The sequence below is a fragment of the Prionailurus viverrinus genome, chromosome A1, assembly GCF_022837055.1.
Source record: "Prionailurus viverrinus isolate Anna chromosome A1, UM_Priviv_1.0, whole genome shotgun sequence".
Lineage (NCBI taxonomy): Eukaryota > Metazoa > Chordata > Mammalia > Carnivora > Felidae > Prionailurus > Prionailurus viverrinus.
The window spans coordinates 174,043,684-174,060,700 of NC_062561.1; the positions used below are offsets into that span (position 1 = coordinate 174,043,684).

Here is a 17,017-nt window from a genome sequence, read left to right on the forward strand (position 1 = left end):
CCCCATTTTTATCTGCTTGGCATGCGTCTTTCTAGAGCATTCTCTATTCTTTCTATATACTTATACATGTGTCTCTGTGTTTGTGGTTTATACAAAGGTATCATGTCATGTGCATTGCTCTACTTTCTTTTACCAAACAATAACACATCTTGGAGAACTTTCCACATAAGGACATGCTGTCCCCAATTCTTTACCTGCTGTGTGGTATTGCAGAACACAGACACGCTACCACCTTTTGTGTTACCCCACAAATTTGGCTGTTTGCCAGTTTTGAGGTCATAGACACCCCTGCAGGGAGGGCGACCCTGTACGTGGGAGTGAGTAATTCTCTGGTGGTAATGCTGGGGTCAGATGCTGCATTTTTAATTTTTATGCTCTTCTCCCCAGAGCAGCCACTTCAATGTATCCTTCCCCACCCCACTCCCAGAGGGTGCTGGCTTCCCAGAAGGGGTTCCTACAGCATCAGGGTCCTCCCTGGTGTATGTCCCTGAGTCAGACAGCCTGTGTGCTGGTCAAGCTCCAGCAACAAATTCTTTGCAGGGTCCTGGACTAGTCACTTCCTCTCCTGTAGCCTTGGTTTCATCCCCACCAGGCTATTTTGTCATGAAGACAAAAATGAGATAAAGGATGGAGCCTGCCTAACTTGGGGGCCTGAGTTGATATGCATGTTCCTCCCCCTCCAGGGGCTAATGTCTATCGAGGCTCTTCCACCTGACCCATGACCCCCTCTATCATGGGGCAATCACATTTGTTGGTCCATAAGAGTAATAGGCATCCCTGCTGGGGATTCAGAAGGGCAGGGGTGGGTGAAGGGGGGGGGCTTGCCTGAAGGATCTGCCAGTTTTAGGAAAATACCCTTCTCTTACCTGGTGTCCCTTCCTCTCTATCCTGGCACATGGAAGGGTGTCTCTGCCCACAGAGAGAAGCCCCAGGGCCCAGGAAGTGTAAGGGAGGTTCCACAGCCGATTGGGGAAGGGACATGGGTTTGTCTCCCTACCCCCATCTGGCCAAAGACTGTGTGCTATGCAGTCCCCTGCCAAGGACCCCCACTGCCCTGCTGTCCCTGCTTCCTTCACTTGGTCTATCTGAGGCTGCAGAATCATTTGTCAGCCCAGTAGGCCAAGGGGAAACAACAGTGACCAAGATGGGCAAGGTCACTGCCATCAGGGCATGTTTATCATATTGTCAGCAAACAAGTGTGAATAAGTAAATAAGGTCATTACAGAGTGGGATTAGCACTGTGAAGGAAGAAAACTGGACAGCATGGTAGAGAAAAAAGTTGGGGAGCACTTCATATCTGGTGTCAGTCCATTTGGACTGCTATAACAAAAATACCAGAGACTGCGTGGCTTATCCAAAAATTTATTTCTCACAGTTCTAGAGGCTGGAAGTCCAAGATCAGGGGGTCAGCATATTCGGTGTCTGTGAGAGCCCTCTTCCAGGTTGTAGACAGCCAACTTCTTGCTGTGTCCTCACAGGGTGGAAGGGGTGGGGGAGCTCTCTGGGGTCTCTTTTATAAGCACACTAACCCCACTCACGAGGGCTCCACCTTCATGACCAAGCACATCCCAAATGCTCCACCTCCTAATACCATCACCTTAGGGCTGGGATTTCAACATATGAATTTGGGGGGAGGGGAACACAAACATTTAGACCACAGCTTCAAGTGACCAGGGAAGGCTCCACTGAGGTGTTCAAGCTGAGATCTTCAATGAAGCAAGACTTTTGTGGTTGCAGGTCTCAGAAAACCCACTCAGAGTCACAAGCACATACACATGGAAAGAATGTGTTGGCTTGCCTAAATGAGAATGTCTAGGGGTGGTTGACTTTAGATGTTCAGGGAAATTTTGGAATCTCCCTCTATATCTCAGTCCTGCTCTCCTGCATTTGTTTGATTCACATGCAGGTTCTCTCCCTGTGTATCCTCTGTTCAAATCCCTAGGAAAGGGTAAAGGACAAGGACTGTCATTTTCACTGGGGTCAGAAGATCATTCCTGTACCAAACTCTGATTGACCAGGCCTGGGTCATGAGCCCACCCCAGCAGCTAGAGGGTCTGGCCAGCCCAGACAAAGAAAATGGGCAGTGGGGGTAGAGGGCTGAAGTCCCCCAAGAAAGGCTTGGGTTAGACTTCTGAAGAAAGGCACATTGGGTCAGCAAACCCCACTGATTTCTCTCAGGAATTTCAAGGATGAGGTGCCATGATAGGGGGTATGGGGGTGGGGGGTAGTTCCTGACAAACGGGACAGCAAGCACAAAGAACTGGAGTGGTTCGGAAGAGAGTTTTACCTGTCTGAGGTGGTCAGGAGGTGTCCCCTCAAGGTTCCCATGTCCCCTTGTTTGTCTCAGCAGCACTGGGATTGAGTCTGGCTTCTCTGCCCACAAGCTGGGCCCTCCTTCTGGGAGGTCCTCCCCACTCTCTCTCCCTATGTGGGCTACCTAGGGACAGGGATGGGCACCCAGCCAAAGCAGACAAGGGACAGAACCTGCTCCCACCACAACACCCAGTATCCTCTACAAGGCTCTAACGCATCCGAAGAAGCCCACAGCCATGTCTGCAGAGACACACTCAGTCCCAGTAGAAGCAGAGGACAATAGCCAGATGCTGTACTCTATTCAGATCCAGAGACTGAGGAACAGTGCGATGACAGGTGGCAGAGCCATGGCTCCCCAGAAGTGTCTTCCCCTCCCTCCCTTTGCCCCCCCCCCGCCCTTCTTCCTTTCCTCCCTGTCTCTGTCTCTCATATTCACACCCCAATACTCTGTGCAGTCAGGAAGAGAGAGACTGACAACAGGAAGTTAGGGGGCACGTCTTGAGGTCCCCAAGGGCTTCCTGGCACTGACCCTGGTGACAGAGGCAGTATGGCTGGGGGGGGGGGGGGGCACACAGGGTAGACTGGTATACAAGGAACACACCTCATGGGAGAATAATAATTACTATTATAATAACAATATCATACATCCAGGACAAACACAGTTGCCCCAAGCCAACTGCAAAATCCATATGTCCAGCAGAGCCTATGTGAGTAGTGGGAGGGGCTTCCCGCCTGCACCCCCAGGCCTTACTCATACCAGCTCCCTGAGGAGGGGCCAGCCCCTCCTCCTGCTCCTTGCTGAGGCTTAGCACAGGGTGAGGAGGCTGGCACTGCCAATGCCATCCTTCTGTGCTGGACATGCCTGCACCAGAGAGGTTAGGCCCACCTCCCCTCAGTGGCCTGGCAGCAAGGGATGGATGAGTGAACCTATAAGGGACCAAGTGGTGGCAGCTGTGGGGTGCGGCTCCTCTGAGCCCACTCTCCGCCCTCTTCTGGCTCTTCCTGCGGGCCTGCCCGTGACAGGAAGTGGCCAGGAACACTCATGGCACAGACAGGGCATGCAGAGCGGGCCCATGGCATGCTTGGCCCGCCAGGTGCCATGCAGCCAGCCTGGACTGTTGGGCAGCTGTCAGAGGGCTGAGTGGGCAGTGGAGTCCAAGGGGTCCCCCTTGGGTTGGACCTCTGATTCAGTCTGTGGTGGGGCCTCCTGGGAGTTGGGCCCTTGGACAGGCAGCTGCAGAAATTCTGGAAGCACCAGGTCCTCTTTGCGCAGAAGGCCCCTCTGGTCATGGGCCCCGCTGCTCTGCACCCGATTCAGCAGCTCCACTAGGCCTAGGGGTGACCACAGAGTCAAGAAGCCCACCAGTGCAGACCTGCCTATGCTAGCCCACCACTGTTCTACTGCCCTTGTTATGACCACAGCCTCCCCAAATGCCCCCCTCCCACCCTTCAGGCCCTCTGGTCCCCCAACCCCAATGGAAATTGTTCCAGCCCCAATAACATCAAGCCTCAGATCAAGCCTCTCTGGTACCACCCACCCTCAATGGTCCCCAACCCTTTTGGTCTCTAGTTCCCACCATCCCCAAAGTACCTTCAATGTCACAGGTCTGCCGCTTCCCAGTGATACTACTGGTTGCCTGGGCCATCGAGTTGAGGGACAGTGAAGAGGGATGGGCGGCCTTGTTCTGAGTTCTAGGCTGGCCGCCCTGCGAGAATGTGGAGTCAGAGCCACAACTGGGAGGGGAGGTGCAGTAGGCAGAAGAGGGAGCCCTTACTCTCACTCACCTGGCTGCGGCACGGGGCTGTGTCTCCAGCTTCAGGAGTCTTCACCCCTATGGCAGAGAGGGCCACCCTTACTGTTTGCCTCCCACCTGGACCCCTTCTGGGCCAGGGTCATCTCCAGGGACCAAGCCCCAGGGCCTTGGTTCTCTACCTGGGAGAGTGTCCAAAACCAGTCTCTGGGCTGCCACCGAGCTCACTAGCTTCCCCAGATCCAGCGGCTGCTTCTCGCCTGGCTGTGGGAACAGGTCAGCAGCCTGCAGGACAGGCAGCCCGTTCCCCGCTGTCCCTCCTCTGCCCTGCTGTCCCCCAGCTCACCAGGCACAGTGCCACCTGCTGCGGGCTCAGGCCGTGCTTCGTCAGAATGGGTTGCAGCGCCTCCTGCAGTCGCTTGGTGGGCTTGGCGGAGATCCGCACCACGCGATCCAGCGCCGCCAACTCGAGCCTGCACGGGACCCTAGCGCTGCGGAACCGCGGAGAGCCGACCCCGCCTCTCCCCCAACCCATCCCGGACGAGGCCCAGGAGGGGGCGGAGCCTAAACTAGGGGGGTGGGACAACTTGGGGGTGGGACCTCAGTCCCCGGGACGCGGTTAGCACCAGGGACAGGACCTGAGAGGGAGTACAGCAGCCAGAACTGGGACCCAAGCCTGGGAGGAGGGGCACTCACTCGAAGGTGATCCTGTTCTCCAGCCGCACTTCCTGGTCCGCCAACACGGTGCAGTCCTGATCCAGGACCAGAGCCTTCTGCGGATGCCAGTCAGGGTCTCAGAGTCCCTCCCTCCCCACCCCTAACGATCCCCAGGGTCCGAAGGAACCACCTCACTTCCACCCATGGCCCCCACTGGGGATCCCTACGGGTCAGAGAGAAAGGCGATGGGCAGGTGAGCGATAGAGATGTGGATGGAATAAGACACCTGGCTGAGTCGGAGCCTAGCCAGGGAGAAGGGTGGCAAGAAGGTTGGACAGCCTTGGAAAAGAAACGGAGTTATGGGAAACATGGGGGTGGGATGAGCACGAAATGGTAATGAGGCTGCTTGGATACGGAGCAGGCTTAGGTCCTGGATTATGGAGCTCCCTCTTCTTGGGCCAGGCCAGTCCAGGACCCACTTCCTGGATGGCTGCCCACTTTTGTCTCAGGCATGTGAAGTCCATGGATGCATTTCCTCCCTCACCACCCACCTTTGATCAGCCACCCAGACCTTGTCCCTTTTTTGACACTTGTCCACTTCTCTCCATCCCCACCTACTAAGGACACTTCTTGTCTCCTCACTGCAACAAGAGCTCTTCTCCCAGACCACTGTGAGGCCAGAAGGATATAAAGTATCTGGCACAGTGCCTGGCACACAGTAGGTACATAAGCAGTAGGTAGTGACTACTGCCCGTGTAGGTCCCACTGCCTGCACCAGCCCAGGGCAGGGAGGCAGCCTCTTCCAGGGAAGGCCTGTGCTCTGCTGCAGGGACAGGTGGAGTGTGGGTGGGGAGTTATATTCGGCAGATGAGAAGGCCCATCTGGGCTTCAGAGTCTTCCCCGGGTGGCCTGAGTGGGCAGAGATCCTCCCACTACTGCCCTCACAGTCCCACTCTCCAGGCCCCTGAACTTGCCCTGCACTTCTTATTCATATCCAGACTTCACTTAAGTTGTTCCTTCGGCTGAGAATGTCTTTTCCTGACAGTTCTGCCAGGCAAACTCCTCCCCATCCTTATCCTCCCCTCATCAACAGCTGCCTCTTTCATGAAGTCTTCCCGGAGCCAGCCAGAAAAGCTTACTTTTCCCTAGAAACTCTCTGAAGCTTCGGCTCTTCTTCCCTGATCACATCCTGCCTGGCTTACCGCCAGCCTGTGGACCTGGAGGACAGAGCTCAGGTCTGGGTCCCTCTGCTCACCTACCTGGCAGGGCCTTAGGCCTTGTCTGGGAGAATGAAATCCTATAGGGTCTCCCTGGAATGCAGCATTCTTTCTTCGAACCCTTCTTACTAGATGATTTGTTTTAAAGTACATTTCCCCCCACATTCCTCTGTAAAGCTTAATTCTAGTTTGCACCTCAAGAAAACTTTTTTTTGTGGGCTAGGTGCATTTGAGTGCCCCTGATGGCCTTTCAAAGATGGTCAGTAGGGACTCTGGGGGTCATGGGGGAGACCCAGCTCTGGCAGTGGTTCTCCCCTACTCTCCCTCCCCAGAGCATCACAGTGAAGATAATGGTAAAGCTGGAAACCAGGAGGGGAATGGGGTGGGGAAAGAATTTTCATGGGATGAGAGTGGAAGTCTGAGTTTGAGGAGTTGGTGCTGGGTTGATTTGGAGCTGAGCATGGGGGACGGGGCAGGGTTGTGTTGAGGATTGGAATTAGGAAGGGGGTGAGGATGGGAATGGAACTGGGGTGGAGGTCATAGCTGAGCACAGATAGGAATGGGGTTGGGATCAGGAAGATAGTTAGAGTTGGGGACCAGGCCAAGTCCACACCTGCTCATTGCCCACCAGGTAGACTTTGATGTCAGGTAGAGAGAGACCTCGTTTCTCACAGATGCCTGCCAGCATGGCACGGATGGTGAGGCCAGGTCGGGCCAGGGCCAAGGAGGCTGTGCCATCGGGCAGGTACACGCAGCAGTACTTCCCTGGCCTGCTTTCGCTCTCACCTTCTGTGCTCCCAAGGCTTTTCCTGTGGCTCTGATTCAGGACAGGGGTGGAAGGAAGGTCATGTGTACATATTCAGGGACATGCAGAGAGTTACACAGGCAGGTAAGCCCACCGGGTGCACACATGCACACACATGCCTAAGGGCACACTTTTAGGCAGGCAAAGATACTCCTACAGGAACATATGTATGCTCACATGTATGTAACATATGCTCATATGTATGCCAGGTGTAAGGACACCCAGAGACAGATCCTCCCACTGACCCCCACACATCTGCTGTGTACACCTGGGCCCCCACACGTGCACACACACACACACACACACACACACACACACACACAAAGGGAATGTACACCTATGCCATGCATGGGGCCCTTGTGGTGAGGACAGGAAGAAAGTGAGGAGGCTAAGGGGTTGGTAGCAGGAAGATGTAAGTAGGAACCATGACTAGGAATGATGGTGGCCACACAAAGGGGCATGAATAGTGGCCCTAGCCTGCACGTTGTCCCCCCCAGCAGGCCGCTCACCTCAGATTTGCTGCTGACAAAGGCAAGGAAGCCGAGGTCCAGACTGGCAGACGAGTTGAGGGAGCCCTGGGACTCTCTGCGCAAGGCTGAGTTTGGGGCCCCGCCTGCCAGTTCTAGAGGAGACGGAGCAGTGAGCAGAACAGCCCCTCCTCCCTATACCCCCTTCTCCACCACCAGGTGGACCCTGCTGGAGCCCTCCCGCAGGGGTCTAACGCGGCTTGGGGCCACGGAAGCGTTGGTACTGAGGGGGCTTCCCAAACTTCAGGGCTCTAGTCTGGAAGCCGAACCACCGAGGGAACGTGGTGGTCACAGGGTATTTCGGTTTTCACAGATTTACAAATAGGAGGAAGGGGGCATTCTCAAAGCTTGCCCAAACTCCCACCCTGACTCTTGTCTGTGGCCTCCGACCCTCACCCTTGCGGAAGGACTTGCGGAGCGGGCGGCCGCCAGAGCCCTCAGCAGAAGGCTGGTGCCCCAACTCCTCCACGCCCAGCGGCAGCGACTTCCCGGGCTTCAGCTTCGGTTTCTGCGGGTGGAGGAAAGGCGCTGGCTCGGGGCCGGACCCCAGCCTACGTGCAGACCGTGGACACAACCCTACAGATCTGCGCCCGGCCCACTGCCTCCCACTGCCCCTCGTCCGCACCTTCCTGGTGGAGTCGGGGCTGCCGGGGCTGGAGGAGCCAGGTTCCCGCAGGGGGCGTCCCTCGGCCTCCGCCAGGAGACATTCGCGGTACAGCGGGGACTTGACGAAGCGCGCATAGCTGTCGAACTTCATCAAGTTGAAGATCTGCGGGACCCGCGCCGGGGCGGTGAGCCGAAGGGGGCGCTCGACTTGCCCCCAGCTTACCTGGCCCTGTCCTCAAGGTTAGCTGGGTCCCCAACCTAGCAGCTGAGACCTTAGCCCCTCCCACGCAACTCCTTGATCTAGCCCAGTGCCTACTCTTGGCCCCGCCTCGACCTCTGCTAGGCTCCACCGCCCCTAGACCCTGCTCCACCGTAGCCTCTGGTACCGCCCTCTGACCCGCGCCCTGCCCCTGCATTTAACTTTGGTGCGGGCATCCAAATCCAAATTTGCTCCTCTCCGTAGGCCACTCCAACCCCATCCCACCCCTGACAATCGGGCTTCGCCCCTGGATCTGGTCCCACCTCTTGTCCTTTCTTCCAAGGCCACTCCCCCTAATCCCAAACCGAGGCCCCTGGGAACACTCACCTGGAGCTGCTGTTCCCGGAACATGTCCGGTCGAGGCTCTGCCAGCACCTCCTCGCCTAGCCAAGCCTGCCGGTCTATGTTCACTGGGCTCAGTGCCTGGCTGGACAGGAACTCCCGGTAGATGTGGCGGGCCTCCTGAGCGAGCTGTTGCAGGAGGGACAGGTGAAGGTCAGGGGCATGACCCAGGCTCTGGTCCCACCACTCTGCCCCAGCTGGTCTTTTCCCCCACCTGCTGGGTGTCGCTGGCAGGGATCTGCTGGAAGCGCTCACAGGCCTTCCAGAAAGTTACATTCTCAGCACTGAACTCCTTCTTCAGGAACTCCTGGTGCATAGAAGGAAGAGGCAGGCAGAGACACAGAGACCCATTCAGGGGATGCGGTCAAAGAGATTGGGATAGAGATAGGGCCAAGAGGCCAAATCAGACAGATAGGGCCAGACAGACAGATGGGGCCAGATCAGAAGGCACAGAGAGGAAATGGGAGGCAGAGACAAGTTCCCTGCTGAGAGAAAAGGAAGAAGATGCCAAAGAAAGGCTGGATGAGGCAGCTGACACAGGAATTCCACTCTGGCCAGCTTGAAGCTCCATCCATATCCTCTCCCATGCCGGCCACCCTACCCCCGCCCCCCACCTGGTGGCCACTGCCATCTGCCCTCCCTATCCCATCCCAGGGCTTACAGTGAAATATGCCAGCCCCAGAGGGTCCTGCAGCAGCCGCTCAAAGGACAGGCCCCAGCTGGCCACAGGCTGCTCCTCGGTGGAGAAGGGGCTGCTGGGGCCACTGGGGAGGCTGTGGATACTGAGAGAGCTTCCTCGGCCGTCACCCTGGCCCTGGGGCCCTGCTGTGCTGCTCAGCTCTGTAGGTGGATAGACAAATGGTGGTGAGCTTTGTGGCCTTCCCCGGCCCAACCCCATCAGTAGGTATTTTCCCAGGAAAGATACCAAGAGGTGTCCCCACCCTTTTCCACATACCCTCCCCCACCCCAGTCAGGCCTCCTCTGTACCCTCTGTCACTTACCTCCATCTGAGACAGCCAGAACCTACAAGAGACCCAAGGTAGATAGTCAGAGCAGAGCCCGGGGTAGATTCTCAAGGGACAGCTCTGGGCTCAGGCCCCAGGACTGGAGCTTGTTTTCCTCTCCCTGGAGGGCCATGCTGGGCATTCCCAGTGAGGTCACTGCTTGCTCAGCATTTTGCTCAGGCTACTCCCGGCTCCCCTTCCATCATGTGCCAACCACTGTGTGCTGGAATTTATGCCAGTTACTTTCCATTTGCCCCTGGTTCCCTCCTCCCTCAGCACTTGCTGGGTAAGCCCAGATGTACAGCATGGTGAGGATCAGCACAGACTTTGAATCTTGTCTCTGCCATTTACTAGCTGAGTAACTCGTTACTTGTTTGTTTGCATCTGTAATAGGAGATGGTGATAATAATAGTAACTTACCTTCTGGGACTATTGTGAGGATCAAATCAGTTTAATACATTTCCAGCACTGAGAACAGTGGCCAGCATGTGGCAAGTGCTGTATCAATGTTTGCTGGTGTCTTTGAGGAAGGAAAGGTGTCTCTGTAGCCAGTGATCTCTTTGTTGCAACTGTTTCCTCTTGGAGAGGAAGACCCTGAGAGACCATGGGCCCCACCCCATCTTGGGCTGGGATCAGGATGCAATTTTAGAATGTAAAGCAGTCATTCTCAAACTCTAGTGTGTATTAAAATGACCAGTAGGAAACCACCTCCAGAGATTCTGGCTCAGTAGGTCCAGGATGGGGTCTGAGGCTCTCCATTTCTAACAAGTTCTCAGGCAATGCTGATGCACTGGTCCATGGACCACATTTTGAGTAGCATTGCTGCAGAGACCAACTTCATCCTCCCCCCCCCCCCCCCCCCCACGTACAACTCCGACTTCTCTGGGAATCCAACCATTAGTGAAATAGAAAAAACTCTCCTTTCAAAATGACTCTTGCAGTGGTTTCCCTTGGTCTTCCTACCTTCCTAGCAGCTCCTCCAGTTTCCTCCTCATCTCCTACCCACACAAGATGGCCTCCACCCCTCCCTGACTCTGCCTTTCCCTCTCCCACATCTCCCCAGATCCAAACCCACATAGCCAACTTCCTGCTAACATCTCTGCCCAAATGTCCCACAAGCCCTTTGAACTCAGCCAGTCCCAAGGAGAAGCCACCTCTGCCACTACCAGAGCAAGGCACCAAACCAGTTTCCCTACATCCTGTCTTTCTTCCCACTACCTGGGCTCCTAGCACCAGGGCCTGATCATCCCCCCTTCCCTTTCTCTCTCTCACATCCTCTTCCCACTAGTCCTGTCACAGGGATCACCTGTCCCTTTGTTACATCCCCACTGGAAACAGGTCTACAAACATCTCTCCCAGGAAGCCTCTCCCTGCCCTCCTATCTGGGATCTCCCTCTGTGCTCCCCACTCTCACCTGGGAACACTCAGGTTCCATATCTGTGAGCCAGAGCTGGCCTGCAAATATGTTAGTACATAATTAATATCTTGGCTCTCAGACTTTTTTTCTTTTTAAGTTTAAAGGTGTTTCCCACATTTAAAAATCAGGAGTTTTACATAAACTCCTGTGATGCTTCAGCTACCCAGAGCTTCTCCCCAGCATGACAACTTTGGCTGGCATTGAATAGCAACTGCCTTCCCTACAAGGGGCTCATGCTCTGTTCAGAGGTCTCTGAGGCCAGTTTGCCACATTCATGTTACTTATGGAGGCAAGTGCTGTTCCAGACCGCCTGAGTTCAATTTGTGCTGTGTGACCTTGCACAAGGCACTTCACCTCTCTGTGCCTCAATTTCTTTCTCTGCAGAAATGGGGCAAATACTTCTCCTGATTTCAAAAGATTCCTGTGATTAAATAAGTTAAATATATAGATAAGGAACTCAGAACACTATCTGATATGTAGTAAACTTTCATGGAACATTACTGTTATTGCTGCTGTTACATTAGTCTTGACCATGCTCCACTTTGAGTTTGCTAGCCCTGCTATGGAGCACAGGTGTTGGGGCCTGTCAGACTCAGAGTCAAATCCCAGCTCTGCCCTTTTTTACTCTTACGCCCTCGGGCTCCTCCCTAAGCCTCGTCTCCCACCTAGAATGTGGAGGTGAGACGTTACTGGAGAGGAAAGTTAGCACAGTATCAGAGCGTGGCCAAGCGCCGAGCCCATTGGCCAGTGTACCAAGCCCCTCCTGGGAGCTTACCAGGAGAGGGGCGCCCTCTCCTGACCCTCCCCAGCCCTCGCCCTCCTGCCTCTGCACCCTCCATGTGATGGCTTCTTCCCTTCTTCCGGGTCAGCTCCAGGGGCTGCCAGAGAAAGTCCCAATTCCTGGGTTGCATGAGGAGGACGAGTTGAAACCCAGGGTAACCTCCAGCTTGCTCCTTCCTTTCCTGGCAGCCCTACTCATGCCACACGTGCCAGCCTCAACTGCTCTGCAGCTTTGCCACCCTCAGGGCTGCTCTCACCACCCTTTGCATGGGTCTTTTGGAACCATCCTGCCTTCCCCTCTGGGGTGGCCGCATGGCCACCTCTTGCCCCCCTACCGTCCCCCACTCCTCGCCACTGGCCTCTCTCTGGCCTGCCCTCCATCCTGGGACTCAGATCCACGCACTAGCTCAGAGCCCCCACTGCTGCTGCGGCAGGCCTGGAGCTACAGACTGGGTAAAGGCGCCTGGGGCAGAAGCCAGCCCACACTCCTATTTTGTTTTATTCTTGACCTTGTGTGGAATTGCCTGTGTGTGTCTTTAGGTGGGACTGGCTCTCAGGTGGTGGCCAAGCTCCCTGCCCTGGGAAGTGGAGCAGCTGCTGTGTTAACAGTCGAAGCGCAGCCCGGGGCCTGACTAATGAATCCCTTCAGCCTCCCCCATTTCCCTCCTTCTCACTGCGCCCTACACTTTATCAAACTTTTCTAGGTTCCCCACACCCCTTCACACTCCTGCTTCCTGCTTCACTGCTTTCTCTTGCTGCGCATCTGCTCCTGCTCCCCTCACTGAACTGACTGCTCTCCCGATCTCTACTCGCTGACATCAGTCACCTACAAACACCACCAGTTTCCCTGAATCCTCCTGCCTGCCACACTGCTGTCCACCCACGGCTAGGCCTCTCTCCTTATCATTTGGTAGCTCCTAGAGGGCAGGTCTGGTTTACAGAGGGAGCCAACCTGAACTCCCTCCCATGAAGCACCCTCCTTGCTCTGGTGCTAGCAAGCAGCCATCAGGACCCTAGCAGTCCACCTCTGCCATCCCATGAGGCCCCAGCACCTCCTTCGGCAAGGATCCTTTACCTCTGAACGCCCCATATCTGTGGCCGGCAAGTCATGCTTCTCGGCCCCTCTTGCCCCACTGGTTGTTGATATGTATAGTTGGGTCTGAGATGGGGTAGGGAGAGAGATCCAGAGGTGGGAGGGAGTTAGGATAGAGTTCAATTTCAGGTCAGCCACTCAAGGGCAAGCAACGTCTTCCTCTGGACCTCGGTTTCCCCCTGGGTAGAAGGGGGCTCGGCATTTCCAACTCCTTGGGGCTGCTAGGAAGGGTGAGCGAGTGTGTGAAAGTCACTGGCATGGAGCCGTCAGGAGCTCTGCTGACCAGGGCTCCCACCTGCCCAAGCTGCCAGGCTTAGGGAAGTTGTGCTGAGCAGGGCCTGCCTTGCCTCACCCCGACTTGCCTGAGAAGTGGTGAGTGAATGGGAGAAAAGGGGAAGAAAGGATGAGGAAGGGTGTGGTGGAAGGTGAAACTCTGACCCATGGTCAGGCCTCAGTTTGCCATAATTTTTTTTCTTAAGCCTGGCAGAACCGCTGGTATCTAAGAATACTAAGGTGAGTGTGGAGGAGCAACATTTCTGAGCTCCACTTGTGTGGCAGGCACTCTCGGACAATACGCATCCATGTTCTCACTCACTCTATCCTCAAATCCTTATCCTTCGTGGCAGGTATTACTACCCCCATTTTACAGACGAGGAAACCTAGGCCCAAAGAACTCACACAGTGGGGAAGGGGCTGAGCTGAAGTTAAAATCCAGGTGTGCCTGACTCTGGAGCCTGAGTTATTTCCTCCACCAAGCTGCCTCCCTGGGTGGGCAGGAGATGTACCAGGGGAGCTGGCAGGCCCAGGGCCTTAGCCCTTTGGACACAGGTGGGCAAAGTCAATCAGGGGTAAAGAGCCCAGGGGGTCCTCTTGAACTCTGCCCTCTGTAGTGGTCAGACCTCAAAGGAAGGGGCGAATTATTTAGCATCTTCTGTGCTGGGCACTCTGTACCATCATCTCATTTCATCCTAGTTAGGGGAAACGGAGGCCCCAAGATCCTCTCTGAGTATGTGCACAGAGAACCCTGGGTGCCTGGCCCCTTCAGCCTGAGCCGATCCTGTGGAGCTGAACCCTAGCCCCGAGCTGGATGCCAAGAATACAGACAGAGCTACAGTAGGCTCTGCCTTGCAGGTCTCCCCAGATGGGATGACTACCTGGGCTCCCTGAGAGTGACAGGATATGATAACCCCTCCTCTCCAGGCTTTAGGCCCAGCTTCCCCTTAGGCCATGTCCCTGTACAAACACCCTGTGTTTCCCCACATCCAGATGCTTCCCCATGCCATCCCCTCCTCCAGATGGTATATCCTTTCAAGAGCTTCCTACTACGATGCACAAAATGAGACAAGAAGTCAGTTCTCCCTCCTCGGGTCCTCCTCAAGCTTTCTCTACCCTGGACCCATGGCTCTTACCTAAATCTGAATTCTCTTCTGGTATTTGTACCCACGTCTTTTGTGCCTTGCCAGACTGGGAGCTGCTTGAGGGCAGGGGCTAGGATGATGGGTTTGGGTCTTCAGTGCCTAGGACAGGGCCAGCATAGAGCAGACCTATGGAGGGGTTGCTGAATGAATGACTGCATGAACAAATGAAGTGGCAATTGGGGTTGTGTAATGATGTCTCTGGGAGGGGGCTGGGAGCCATCTCTAAGTGACAGGTTTCATTGCAACTGCCTGACAAGCTGAGTGGCAGAAAGCCGAGGCTGACAAATGAAGCTGCCTCAGCAGGGAGTGATGGCAGCGGTGGGTGGGGTGGTTGCAGGGGGAAGAGGGGGAGGACAGAGCCAGGCAGTTCTGGGAGGTGGGAGAGCAAAGGCATTGAGTCAGATAGTCTGGGTTAAGATGCAGGCCCCTCTACCTGCTGGCTGCCTTCAGCATGTCAGTTACTCCTCTGAACCTCCCTCGAGAGGTTACTCATGGAAGGAGCCCAACTCCTGGTCCATAAGTGCTGTGCCACAGATGCTGATGCCTGTCCACCCCTCCCCATGACAGTTGAGCATGGCCTTAGAAAGCTGACCAATGGCCAGCAAGAAGCCAATCTGTGACCCTCAGGATCACAGGTGACAGGGAGAGTTCAGAACAGGCCCAGGAAGGGCAAAGATAAACCTGTGTGTGAAGGTTGCTGCAAGGAGCCAGGGCATCTATGAGCTTTCCAGGGTTGGGGGCAGTGGGTGCCCTCCCTGCTCTGAATGACTTTTGGGTAGAGAAGCCACGGGCTGATGTGGCAGGGGCAGAGGCAGGGTCTGTCCCTGGGCATCCTCAGTTGCCCTGAAGTCCTGGGCACTGCTCAAAAGCACCAACCCAGCACCAACCCACCCCATCTGGGGTGGTCGTGGGAGTGGCCCAGTGTCCTTGGCCTGCATACCCTAGTGTCATGTCTCTGGGTTGGAGTGAGAGGACCGTAGGTTCTTGAACTTTCAAAGTTAGGTTTATGGCAGAGACAGTGAGGTGGGGACTGGGTCAGCTTGGAGGGTTTTGCCTCTCTCCCACCAAGCTAGCCTGGGGCTGGGCAACAAGGAGACACTAGGCAAAGGAGAGGTGGAGAAAAGCCTTAGGAATTAGTAGGGAATTAGGAGGGTAAAACCTCAGTTCCTGAGTGAGGCAGGGGATCCATGAAGAGGTACTGAGAATGAAGGGAGGCATGGGGCTGACATTTATGGAGCCCCCACAATGGGTCAAGGGCCTCATATTCATCATTCTACTTAGTCATCTCAACAAGATGACTTTAAGATCTGTTCCAATTTCCTCATTTTATAGGTGAAGATACTGAGAGTCAGAGAGGACCCTAGTATGGGTCAGAGAGGACCCCTAGTAAGGGACACAGAGCCAAGAGTGGAATCCAGGTCTCTCTAGACCCATTGGCCTTGTCCCATAGTCCTAGGCTGGGGCTAGGTTGGAGGCTAGGACACCGTCTGGCCTTCCTGGAGATGGGGTTCTGCCAAGTGGGCCGGTATCCTAGGGAGGAAAGGCCTAGTACAGCCTGCCCCATTAGCTGAATGAATAAAGAAGCTGGACTGTCTGAGGGAAGCTCTGATTTGGAGGCCAAGCAGCCAGGGAGAGGCTTCAGGGGGTGGGGCAGCAGTAATAGACAAGGCATCCTAGTGCCCAGCTACTCCCACCCTTCCCGGTAGCCCAGGAATAGAAAAGACAAGATGTACCAAGCTGGCCTGAGCCTACTGACCCATCCCAGGCTGCCCAAAGACTACTAGTTCTGGCATGAAGCCTCTGGAGCAGGTCTAGCTAAAGGGCAGTGACCCACTTGAAGGTTGCCCCTTACCTGAATTCGGGCATCAGGACATGGGATGAGTAGGGGAAGGCTGAGGCTAAGTGAGATGTGGAGGCCTGGGCCTCTGGGGGTGTGTGCAGGGGTCAAGGGCCATGCTAGGTCTCCCAGCCCAGATGGTGCCAAAGTGGCAGGAGAGGGAGCAGTGGGTACCAGAAGCCTGTGACCACTGTACTCTGCTGTCATGCCCAAGGTTGCCTTAGGTCCCCAGCAGGGCCATCTGGAAGGTCCTACAGGAAGGGCACCAGGTCCTACTACCTGCTCCTGTCTGTACCCAACTTCTCCCGCCCACTAGCAGCATGCAGGCTCTTCCCCAACCCTGCCGGGTGTGCCTCCTGGGCTCCACCCTGGGTGTGCCCACCCCCTCCCCCGGGCCTGGCCTGGAGCCCACACTCACCATGCGCCCGTTGGGGACGCCCAGGTGCTTGGGCTTCCCCGGCATGCCGTTGCTGTTCACGAGTCCCTGCCGTGAGGAGTGCCCACCATGGGGACTGTGGGCAGCCCCGGCCAAAGCTTGTACGGTGGCAGGCAGGCAACAGAGAGAGCCCAGCTCCGCTCCTGTGGGCCTTCACATCCTGAAACACCAGCTCACTACCTCTTTTCTCTGCCACAGGAAGTGTCTCTATAGAAACCGAACCACAGAAAGAAGCAAGGTCTAAGTGAGCGCACGCCTCTTCCTACATGCATACACACACACACACACACACACACACACGTTCACATGCGCACACACACATGCCACAATGCACCCTTAGCAGTGCCCCACACTGTCACCAACACATCGCCAGAGGCCTGTATGTGTCCAGAAAGTGGCCCAGCCTGGTCTGGCCCAGCCAAGGGAGCTCCAAGTTCATGTCTGGGCACACAGAAGTGTGTGCTCACACCCTTAGTCACCTTTTTGCACCCTGACAGGGGCTTCTGTGGACATGTGTACGTGTGCACCAAGTATGCACACATGTATTTTACTCAG

At 55.5% G+C, this 17,017-nt stretch overlaps 1 protein-coding gene across 1 annotated transcript; it reads right to left on the minus strand.

The window, feature by feature from the left end:
* Positions 1 to 1,345: 1,345 nt before the first annotated feature.
* RGS14 (regulator of G protein signaling 14) lies at positions 1,346 to 16,644 on the minus strand. The gene is made up of 15 exons (XM_047866029.1): positions 16,445 to 16,644; positions 9,479 to 9,500; positions 9,139 to 9,317; positions 8,692 to 8,784; positions 8,463 to 8,606; positions 7,896 to 8,039; positions 7,667 to 7,778; positions 7,253 to 7,365; positions 6,552 to 6,755; positions 4,761 to 4,837; positions 4,411 to 4,537; positions 4,247 to 4,328; positions 4,099 to 4,145; positions 3,905 to 4,019; positions 1,346 to 3,645 (listed from the first exon to the last, which is right to left on the minus strand). Exons 1-15 carry the CDS (start codon positions 16,487 to 16,489, stop codon positions 3,443 to 3,445), a joined length of 1,707 nt encoding a protein of 568 aa, XP_047721985.1. The 5' UTR covers positions 16,490 to 16,644; the 3' UTR covers positions 1,346 to 3,442.
* Between the last annotated feature and the right edge of the window lie 373 nt (positions 16,645 to 17,017).